General features: G+C 45.1%; 1 protein-coding gene across 4 annotated transcripts in view; it reads right to left on the bottom strand.

Moving 5' to 3' along the window:
* Nucleotides 1-3,619: 3,619 nt before the first annotated feature.
* The window catches only part of SNX30 (sorting nexin family member 30), a 123,918-nt gene continuing 115,848 nt past the window's right edge, over nt 3,620-11,689 (bottom strand). Inside the window, exons 9-11 of one of the 4 annotated variants that reach the window (XR_004053999.1) lie at nt 9,778-9,833; nt 9,313-9,436; nt 3,620-9,179 (exon numbers count right to left, since the gene is read on the bottom strand). Coding sequence is in view for 2 of the 4 variants with exons in the window: in XM_030919788.1 (XP_030775648.1) it covers nt 9,427-9,436; nt 9,778-9,833 (66 nt within the window). In the remaining 2 variants the exon portion in view is untranslated. Of the gene's footprint in view, nt 9,834-11,689 lie in introns of all 4 variants that reach the window. The other 3 variants (XR_004054000.1, XM_030919788.1, XM_010370442.2) reach the window with 3 other exon arrangements.

Here is an 11,689-nt window from a genome sequence, read left to right as displayed (position 1 = left end):
ACCTCTCCAACCTCACTAATATAAGGGAGCATAGAATCCAGATTTGGGAGAGCAGGGAGGGCATCCCAGAAGTGACTTCTATGATAAGGCTGGAAGGGTAAGTAGGAGTTACTAAGGTCAGATGTTGGGGGACATTCCAGGCGGAAGGAACACCATGCTGGAAGGCCTGAAGGTGAAAATATATCAAAGGTTTAGGAATTCAGTGTGAAGGGAGCAAAGATGGAGGGACAAGTATTACGGAGGACAGTAAGATGAGACTGGGATGGTAAGGAGGAATAACATAAAATATCCTTTCAAAAGAAAAAGATGTTTCTCTTCAGAGTAAATGGGGATAGCTGTTGGAAGGTGTTAAGCAGGAACACGGAGTGCTTAAATTTGCATCTTAGAAACAGCTCCCTGGCAACACTGAGGACAATGAATTGGTGGAAGGAGTGAGCAAGCTTGAAGAAAGGAGAAGAGCTGCGAGGCCCTTGCAGTAAACCAGGTGAAGGACAATGGCAGACTGACTGCCCAGCCTTAGTGGCTCAGGCCTATAATCCCAGCACTCTGGGAGACCAAGCTGGGAAGATCACTTGAGGCCAGGAATTTAGCACCAGCTTGAGCAACAGAGTGAGACCCCATCTCTACAAAAAAATTTAAAATGACCTGGGTGTGGTGGTGTGCACCTATAATCCCACCTACTCAGGAGGCTAAAATGACAGGATTGCTTGAGCCCAAGAGTTCAAGGCTGCAGTGAGCTAAGATTAGGACACTATACCCCTCCCTGGGTGAGACAGCAAGACTGTCTCTAAAAAATAAATAAATAAATAAAAATAAATAAATAAAAAATAAATAAAATTAAAAATGATAGCAGACGTAAGGTAAGAAGCTATAAACATGGAGAAAAGTAGATAGACATGGAAAAATATTTGGGAGCTAGAGGCTACAAGAGTTGGTTAATGGATGGATGCCACAGGCTGAGGTAGATGGAGGCCAGAATGACTCAGATTTGGGGCTCAGGCCACTAGGAAAAAGGTAGCACCCTCTCTCCCAGAGTCTGGCAATATGAGCAGAGCAGATAGGATGGGAAAGATGAAGTCAAGATCGTGTTCAACCTCTCCAACCTTACTCATCAATATGCTCATTCTCCAACTCCTTACCTTCTACTCCAGCCTCTGACCAGCTCCTCAGCCTGAATGAATCCAATCCTTCCTACTCCTGAGAAGCCTCTTACTGCTTAGAGAAATGTCCTTCCTTGTCCACATTGACCCTGCTATAAACTTGTGTTTTTTAACCTGAGCTGAGCTCTCAAAACCCAAGTATTGGCTCCTTTTCAACCCCACCTGTCACCAGGGTAGGAGTTTCAAACCTTGTCAGCTTTCCCAGGGTCACCATTTCTTCTAACAGATGCTCTCACCCAGTGGTTCTTGGGCCAGCAGCATCACCTGGGAACTGGTTAGAAATGAAAATTCTGGGGTCTCACCCAAGTCAAATTCTAGGACTGGGGCTCAACAATTGGTGTCTCACAAGTCCTCATTGAAGAATCACCATTCTCACCTATGGGGCCCAGTTTTTTCTCAAGAATTTTCCGAGTCCTCCTCCTCTCCCTGCATCCTTAATTTTTTTTTTTTTTTTTTTTTTTTTTTTTTTTTTTTTTTTTTTTTTTTAAAGACAGTCTTACTCTGTTGCCCAGGCTGGAGAGCAGTGGCATGATCTCAGCTCATTGCAACCTCCGCCTCCTGAGTTCAAGCGATTCTCCTGCCTCGGCCACCTGAGTAGCTGGGATTACAAGCACGCACCACCACGTCTGGCTAATTTTTGTATTTTTGGTAGAGACAGGGTTTCGCCATATTGGCCGGGATGGTCTCAAACTCATGGCTTCAAGTGATCCACCTGCCTCGACCTCCCAAAGTGCTGGGATTACAGGCATGAGCCATTGCGCCCCGCCTGTATCCTTAATTCTTGAGACCCCCAAGGTCCTGTCCTTGGTTCTCTTCCCATGCAATCTAGTCCACTCCCATGGACTCAAGAACTTCATTTCCAACAGCCAAGTCAACATCTCTACCTGGATTTCCTCAAACCTAAAGCCCAACCAAGTTTTCCTTCTCACACCCCACCACCTAAGCTCATTCCATCTTTTTTGATTTTTAATTTTTGTAGACACAAGGTCTATGTTGCTCAGGTTGGTCTTAAACTCTTGGGCTCAAGTGATCTCCTGCTGTGGACTCCCAAAGTGCTGGGATTACAGGAATGAGCCACCACGCCCAGCCTCCATCTTTTATCTTTCTCTTCTGATTTTAGCTAATGGCATCACCTCCAAATCCCAGGCTGGCTATCTCCCAGTCATCTCCGGTCCATTCCCCTCCCCTCTAAGTCTCTTAAATCAGCTATTTTCACCTCCCTTTATCACTTCTTGCCACGGCTTTTGGCATCTATTCCTCTCCATTCTCCAGGCCTTCAGTCTGATACAGTCCTGCAGTATTCTATTTCCATCATCTTCTTAAAAAGAAAACAGGGCCGGGCACAGTGGCTCATGCTTGTAACCCCAGCACTTTGGGAGGCCAAGGCAAGTGAATCACTTGAGCTCAGGAGTTCAAGACCAGCCTGGGCAACATGGCAAAACCCCATCTCTGCGAAAAATACAAAAATTAGCCGGGCATGGTGGCATGCACATGTAGTCCCAGCTACTCGGGAGACTGAGGTGGGGTCACTGCTTGAGCCTGGGAAGCAGAGGTTGCAGTGAGCTGAGATCATGCCACTGCACTCCAGCCTGCATGACAAAGCAAAAGAAAAAAAGAAAAAGGAATATCCTATTAAACAAAAAAACTGGCAAAACATACAGGAAAGATTCTCCTTAATATTTAAATTGGCCATATCCTTAATATTTAAGGATAATATCCTAGTAGCCTTAATATTTAAATTAGGAAGTGTTTAGAAAGGGGCTATCCCAGTGAGAACCTGCCTGACATTTAAGTGCTTTGTATACCATATTGCCAGTCCTATCAACAACCCCACATGGAAGTCTTGTTTTCATCTCAAAGATCATAGTACTAAAGGTTTAGCCAAGTGTGACTTGCCTAAAGCCACATAGCTAGTAAGTGGAAAAGCTGAGATTTGATCCACGATCCACGTCTTATTCACCTTGCTGCCTTATTCTGTATCAGTGCAGTCTTAGATTAATGATGTCTGCTATCAGTAAGTCAAGTTGAGCACCATTTTAAGCATACTCAAGTTCAATGCATTACCATCATCAGGTCAACTTAACTGGCCCTGACCCAGAATATAATGTTGTGCTTTGCTATGGGATAATGCAGAAATCTTTCATGTAGTAAATACCTCGGCTGGCTGTCAGCCTGCCTGCCAATCATGATGGCTACTACATTAGGAAGTTTCTTCATCTCCCCAGATTGGTGCTGATGTGGAAGATGTAGAAGAGGGTAAATTGAGGGTAAATTGGGCCTATAAAGAAGTGAAGAAGAACACAAATAGTTCAATTATATATATTTTCTCCTGTTGCTCTGTATATCTTGATTCTTACAGGCAAACCGATAATGTGTAAAGAGAAAATAAGAAAAGAAAAAAACAGGCACACATGTTTTTCTGCCTTACAGAAAGGTACAAATGACCACATGACTCAAGATAAAGAAAGCATCTTTTATGGGTTTATTGGTCCTTTAAGTTAATTGAAGTAAAGAAACTTTAAATTTACAAGCTAATATTTATCAAGCAATACAAATTCTTTTACCTCAAAATGTAATACTAATTCCATAGTAAACAACAATTTTTTATACACAGATATATGAAAAAAGTGGACAAAAAACCTCGTGCCAGCATCAAAAAGTCAACAAAAAAACGACTCTTTCCATTTTACAATCTCTGGTTTCCATCACAAAAAAAAAAAAGGGTGACATTCTTTTTAAAGTTTGGTAGCTTCATGAAACAAAGACTTCTATCTGTAAATAAATCACTTGCTCATCAACACACACTCTCAAGCACTTTTTTTTTTTTTCACAGCTTTTGTTTTGGCATAATGGCAGCATGGAGAGAAGGTAACATTTACAGGCGGACTTCATCAAAACCTCAGAAGGTTTTTATTTTAAAATTTTAAACGTAAAGAATGACTCTTAAAAATAAGAAATAACAGTCCATAATGTGGACATGTCCAAAGCCAAAGTTTTTAATCTCTTCTTTAACAGTTAAAATACAAGTTAGAAAGTTTGCTGGCAGTTTATTTCACAGGAATATATCAGATGGACATCATCTCTCAATGCACTCCTAACTCACAGCGATGAAGGGAACAGGCACACAGAAAATACAACGGACAGGGAATCCACCAGACAGGACCCAAACCTCAGGGATGTCCAGGCCAAAAGCGCCATTAAGAGATGCTGGTTTGTTATTGGATAAAGGCCCAGATGACAGAGCTACTGCTTCATCACACTGATTCACATTTCGGTTTGCAATCCACTTTCCTCTCTCCTCATTTCCACATGGAGGAAAAAAAGTGATTTTCCTTTCCTACTCCCAGTATCATTTCTGACTGAAGTGTTGGTCTAAGACTGTGAACAATCCTGTCCAACAGGGGCGTTGCTAGGTGTCACCTACTAGGACCGGCCTATAGAGAGCCCAGAACCACCTGATGCAGGGGTGCAGCTGCTGACAGAGAATATGCAATTCTCCTCACCACTGGTACTAACACTAAAGGCTCTGCTAAAATGGACTAAATTATGTGAGTTAACATCATGTTTTCTGTTTTTGGCATTTCAACCCATGGAGAATTTCTATCTGAAACAAGCTGCTCTGAGGCTTGAAGATACCCGCCCCCCGACCCCCAGTATCTTCAAAAGCTGTTCTGCAGAATCAGGAGTAACATTTAATACTGCTGTCATCTATAGAATTCTTTGTTTCTACATGATTTGTCGCTGCCAATACTATATCTTCTAAAATCAATAGTATGCCAAAAGGCACTAATCTTTCACACTTAAAAAAACAAAAAAACAAAAAAATAAAAAGGTTTTGTGGTCCCTGTGTTTCCTTACATTATCAAAAATACTATTTGGCAAAAGCAGTACTTAGTTTTCCCCTCCCCAAAGCCAACCCTAGTGACGGCCCTCACTTTCTTGCTTGTTTCTTTAGGGGGCCTGAGGACTGACTATGTTAGATCTCCATATTATTGAAGCTGAACAACTGATGACATTTCTAAAACTCTTTCTACCCAGGACTTTTAAAACACTAGTTGAAGAAGAATAAGGCATATTAGTAGGTAAGGACGAATTCTCAAAAAAGTAGAGTTGGGCTTTTAACAGTCTGTGGCATTTTTTTAAATTCTAGATTTGTTGGTTTTCAAGTGCTAAATACACAGAATGTTTATATAGGAGACAAATATCTTATTGGTTTGTTATTTTCTTCAAAGCACTTATTTACAGACTATCTATAGTAGTAAAACTACCTGGAAAACATATTTTTCTGCCACATAGAAAGGGTTAGACAGTCATACTTAGGATGCATCTCAAATTTATGGTGAAGAAAGAACAGACTAACCCTCTGCGACAGCCCCCACCCCAACCTTTCCAACACAGACAACTTACACACTCTCTGATACGTGTAACTGTGAGGAGACCAGGCATCCCTCAAACAAAAAGCTGACAACCTACAGGGTGGGTTGGTGAAAATTTGGATTCCTGGTTTATTCACTGAGTTGAAAAAATCACAAGGCAGAAGAGAACAATTCCAACACACCCAATGCAAGCTGTGAGGCTGGCCCAGGAGAGAACATTTTCCTCAGATTTACTGATAAATGCCTCCTGCCATCTGACAGAGAAGACATAAGAAATGAGAGGGTGTGTCCATCTGCTGCCATCTTGAAGGCTTTTGGAAGTGAGACAGGAAATCCAAACTCCCAACCTAAGTTTGTAAATGAAGGTGGCCAAAGCAGGGTTGCCCCAGCCCTATAACTGGATCACCCAGTTTCCACAGGTCCTTAAAGTAGGTGTCTGGGAAGGTGGAGTCCAGATTGGTGTGTCCTGTCCTGACCACAGGCAGCCCATCTTCTGAGAGGAATCACCCCTCAGTGCAACCAGCAACCCATCTGGCCAGACTGGAACCCAGTTCTAACCCACCCCAAGACGCAAGCAGAAGATGCCAACACAGGCCTTGGGGGTTGCTCTTGACTTCCCTCTTCCTCCTCTCTCACCAGCTCAAGACAGACTGTAAAGAATGACTGTCCCATAGTCCAACAAATAGTGTCAAAACAGAGCCCGATTCCTGTGATTTCAAAGCTAACAATGGCAGGACCAAGTCACACAAACTCCGGATGTTCCTTGGGCTGCCATCCCAAGAGAGAAATTCCACTTGCAGACTGCCACATGGTCATCATGCCCTCCTTTAAAGCAGAACTTCCTGTCATTTGATCACAAAAGGCAGCCTCACACGAAGTGAGCAGCCAGTGTGCCTTCATTCAACTTCCCCATGTGGAGTGGTAACTGAGAAAACCATTCAAATCAACAACGTCTAGAACACACTCTGGGTGGGGCTGAAATCTGGCATGAAAACAGACTTAGCTTACAGTCACCATGATCTCCAGGTCATGCCAGTTTATTTCAGCTAAAGAAAGGTGTCTGGTGAGTTGAAGGAACGACATGGTGAAATATGGAGCCAGTCATCTCCATAATCACACTTTAAGTTGAACAGGAATCATTATAAAACTTCTATTAAAGGATAAAACCCAACGCTAAGCCTGGTTGGGTGGTATGTTCCCTCCCCATTGAGGAGTAGTGGTTCCTTGCTCTGAGCAGAACAGCCTAGAATGTCTGTGTAGATCTACCACATTAGTAAGAAAAAGCAGTGCCCATGCTTGCTACAAACCACAAGGCTCTCTTAAACATCACTTGCATCTCTAAAATCTAATCAGTTCCTAGGACTCCTCTCTTCTGTCTTCCTCTGGATTTTTAACCCAGGCGAATGAAATCTATCACTTCCCAGGCCTGGGGTAGCTGCTAGGGAGGGCCTTGCATTCCACTGCCACATGTATTCAAGCCTCAAAACCTATGTCTGTCTGCTTGAGGTAAAGTAAAAAATAGTAATAATAAATATTTAAGAGAGGAGTAGTGATCTCAGGACCACAATTTTGTGGAAGCCAAGAAGGATGGGGTGATGAAACCTCTACAAGGCAGTCTTTGGCCCTGAAGCCTCCGTGTGACACTTCCAGGGAATATCTCCTGTGTGCTTGATCAAAATGATGAGGCAAATGGTTGGGGCTGCTGGCCCTCAGAGGCCTGGGGGAGTCTGCTTCACCACCTAACACACCCTTCCTTCTGGGCCAGCCTCCTCACCTCATGAGACACCAGCCTGGAGGCTGGGAAGGAATCCTTTCTTCAGAAAGACTTTCTCCCAGAAAATCCGTAATGTACTCTGGACTTCCTGGCTTTGCTATCAATAACATGCCAGGACGACAGAAAGTCTGCCTTGTTCCAGATCTTCCTGATGTCTCACAGCACAGGGCATCACATGGGGACCAAACAGAGCAAGACCAAATCCCACGGTCCCTGCCTCCCTTCAGAGCCAGCCATCTGCCTCTCACTAGGAGAGGGAGCGACCGCGTGCATCCCACGCCCGTTCCCACATCTCCCAGTGAGGAACCTGAATTTTTTCAAGTGCTGCCTTCTTTCCCAACTAACCATTACACAGGAATGTTTCCGGGCTTTGGCAACTAGCAGACAGTCAGATTTCATTTTCCTGTAACTCCAGTTTTTTCCAAGCATTCATTGCACTGCACATTTGTAAAGCATACCTTCCCCAAGGCAGAGCTTCCTATGTTCCCAAAGATGAGCATTTGCTGCTGGGCTGGTCTGGCGTCTTCTGCCAAATATCAACAGAGGGCTGTCAACTTGCCATTAGACATACACCCTGATTCTCCCAGCACAGTGTCAGGTCAGACCCAGGCGTCCATACCCACACCAACACGATGGCTTAGAGGTAGAATGAAGCACAGAATCACTCGGGGGTACATGGGTTGTTCTTACCTTTCCACATCAATGAGTCATTTCTAACTATACCAAACTGAAAATTCACCTCAAAGGACTTGAGAATGGCACAAACAGGGTTTAACAGTACAGGCAAGTACCAATTGATTTAAACGTTATCATTTAAACTGCAACATTGTCAAACACAATGAAACAGAACCAAGCCGTCCTATGCTGTCCAGCTGTGGCATCAACAGCACCACAGGCTTGGCCGATGCGAGGATGACCTGCAGTTAAAAGTGGGCTTAAGCGACCTTGACAAGCTGCCCGCTGACCAGTATTTCCAGGTGCACTTGCATCTGAAGCAGCATCTTACAGCTGTTTCATTAAAAACAAAACAAACAAAACGAGCGCTTATTTGAGGCTCAGATTTGTAGTTGTACAGGGATGAGCCGTGGTTGAAAGAACACAAACATGACATGTAGCTTCATTGCAGCAGAAAAAAAAAAAAAAAAAGGAGTTGGAAGATAGATCGTTGGTGACTGTTTGCTTTGTGATCTAAGAAGTAAACCTGGTCATCGTCTGAAATGCAGCCTGGAACCACAGTCAGCAGTCCCCAGGAATCTGGCTGCACATTGAGGAGACTTTAGCTTAGCTGGAAACAAAGGGCTCGCCGTTGTATTTGTCATTTTCGAGACCAGTCCAGGTACTGAGTTTCCTTCCTGACCAGGAAATGTTAAGGGTTAAAGCACTTTATGTAGAACATTCACACTGCGTTGATAAATTTCGACTGCATCATAACAACACGACATACCAGCCCCTCACCAAAGGCTTGCCCAGACATTCAATGGACACAGGAGGAAATATTAAAGTAGGTATTTTTGGTGAGGTAAAGGCAAATTGCACAAAGCTGACACAGGGTGTGGAGCTTGGTATATGCCCACTGATCTCAACAATGGGGGAGCTACTCTGACTTCAAGACAATAGGTATTTCCTAACAGGTCTAATCCCTGCTCTGATGACAGTGAACAAGCAAAACACTGAAGACTTTCACAGAAAAAAGAAAAAAAAAAGTATTGTTTTTCATTTTACAGAAAAAGTTTCCAATCGATCGCATTCTAGTGTCAGAAACGAGCTTGGGGAGCATTACCCTGAGCTTCCCAAAGGCATCGCAGGAGGACGAGGACGCTGGCTTGCTCATTCAAGCATGGACGCACATTGACACTGATTTAAATGTCCCTGTGTGAAACAGAAACAATAAGACTCATCACAAGCAGGCAGCAGGCCACACTCACAGCTACAGGTCACTGTACGTTAAGGACTTGCCAGGGAGGCACCAACGTCCCCTAGGCCAAGACGCGTCAATGCTTACAGAGGCCAATTCCAGAGGCGCCAGGTTTCCGCAGAAAGCAACAGCTGCCTTCTGTTCCTGCCTCCTCTTCGTCCTTGAAAAGCAGGCCCCGGGTTCTCTCCCACCACAGGCAACTCAGCTGTCCCTAAAGAGGAAACGGTCATGAAATGCCAGAGCGTCAGCTGCAGGTTGTCTTGTCCCTTGGTTTCAAATTTTCGTAGTGCTTCACTGAACAGGTGCCTTCATGACACGGAGGTATGCTGCTCTCGCTGAGAGACGATTCCAGCCTCACAGACTCCAGCATGGAATAAATACTAATTGAAAACCACTGTGGGGTGAAAGGTGGGGGAGGGAAAAATACACAAAGGAGAGATGCTTCTGTGGTTGTTTTCCCAGCGCTGCATCTCTGGCACTGCAGGAACATTCTGGTATGGGGTGCCAGGCTCTGTGTAGGTAGAAGAGTCTCCGTCCCAAGAAGGAACTTACTTGGCCTCTTGTTTCTCCTGCAGTAGTGGAATAATCGACTCCCACGCCATGAGACACTGGAAAGACAACAAACACACATAGTATCAGCTTTGAGTTTCTGATTTTGGGTCAGCTTCTCAATTCTGCTCGGATCTACCCTTTCACTGTGGATCCCACTGGGTCACCTTTGTCTAACGATGCCTGGATGTATCCTCCATAACTATTACAAACAAGGAGGTAACAAGTGTTTGTTTGGAATGTGTCACCCCATCTTTATGAAAGACAGCAATATCTCTGCAAGGCTTAAATGCCTTCATGTTGGTCTGTAAAGCTCATATCCAGTGAATGGAAATGGATTCGCTGGAGGAAATTCTTTTCCTTTCAAAAAAGCAGAAAACAGCCCAAGCAGGAAACCCCTGAAGAGGCCCTAGGACCTCAGCAGGGATGGAGACACTGCTCCAGGTGTGGGTGGCGCTTGTGTAGGATGGAAATCATAGTTGGAGCAGGCCAGCCACCTGAATCGGAGCAGGTGGAAAGCCCACTCTTTCTCACCAACCTCAAGTTTGCTTGTTTGAGCCACACCTGAATCTCCCAAAAGGGAACATGGAAGAGGGAAGCCGGTGTTTACTGAGTTTTATTATGTCCAAGCACGGTGACATACTTTACATTAGTTATCACCAGTCCTCACAGCTCCTCTATGAAGGAGAATTATTACTTGACACATACACACTGATTTCACGGATGGGGAAGACAAGACTCAGGTTAAATAACTGGCCCAGACACACAGCTTGTCCATGGCAGAGCTCATGATTCCCCCACTGATGCTCTCTCCACTACACCAACCTCTTTTCATCCCAGATCCTTGTGAAAGGCCAAGAACTCAGAACACTCTGGCATTGTCCTCTGAGAGCAGAAATGATTCTCCCTTTGGAAAGTCTCTTGCATAAAGAGGGCAGGTGAATCACACAAGGCTTTTTAGTAGCAGCCCAGGGTTGAAGGAGGACTTTGTACTGAGTCATTTAAGAAGGAGTTCTGAGGAGGTGGGAGGAGTTTCGGGGAAGTGGAGAGGGGTTCTGAGAAGGCAGGAGGGGTTTGGGGGAGGTGGGGAGAGGTTCTGAAGAGGTGGGGAGAAGTTCTGAGGGAATAGGAGAGGTTGTGAGGCGCAGGAGTTCTGAAGAGGTGGGAGGAACTGTGAGAAGGTGAAAGGAGTTCTGAGGAGCGGGAGGAGGTGGGAGGAGTTCTGAGGAGGGAGAAGGAATCCTGAGGAGGCAAGAAGAATTCTGAGGTGAAAGGAGTTCTGAGGAGGCAGGAGGAATTCTGAGGAGGTGGGAGGAGTTCTGAGGAAGGAGGAGGAGTTCTGAGGAGGTGGGAGGAGTTCTGAGGAAGGAGGAGGAGTTCTGAGGAGGGAGGAGGAATACTGAGGTGGGAGGAGTTCTGAGGGGGGAGGGGGAGTTCTGAGGAGGTGGGAGGAGTTCTGAGGAGGGAGGAGGAATCCTGAGGAGGCAGGAGGAATTCTGAGGAGGGAGAAGGAGTTCTGAGAAGGTGGGAGTAGTTCTGAGGAGGGAGGAGGAATTCTGAGGAGGGAAGAGGAATCCTGAGAAGATAGGAGGAATTCTGAGGAGGTGAAAGGAGTTCTGAGGAGGGGGGAGGAGTTCTGAGGAAGGAGGAGGAATTCTGAGGAGGTAGGAGGAGTTTGGAGGAGGAGGGAGGAGGAGGAAGGAGGAATTCTGAGGAGGTGGGAGGTGTTCTGAGGAGAGAGGAGGAATCCTGAAGAGAGAGGAGGAATCCTGAGGAGGTGGCATGAGTTTTGAGGAGGTGGGAAAAATTCTGAAGAGGTGGGAAGAATTCTGAATAGGTGAGAGGAGTTCTGACGAGGGAGGAGTAATTCTGAAGAGGTGGGAGGAGTTCTGAGGAGGGAGGAAGAATGCTGAGG

Source organism: Rhinopithecus roxellana, chromosome 16 (genome assembly GCF_007565055.1).
Source record: "Rhinopithecus roxellana isolate Shanxi Qingling chromosome 16, ASM756505v1, whole genome shotgun sequence".
In the NCBI taxonomy this organism is placed as follows: domain Eukaryota; kingdom Metazoa; phylum Chordata; class Mammalia; order Primates; family Cercopithecidae; genus Rhinopithecus; species Rhinopithecus roxellana.
The sequence above is the reverse complement of the archived record's forward strand: the minus strand, read 5'-3'. Positions and strand labels throughout refer to the sequence as shown.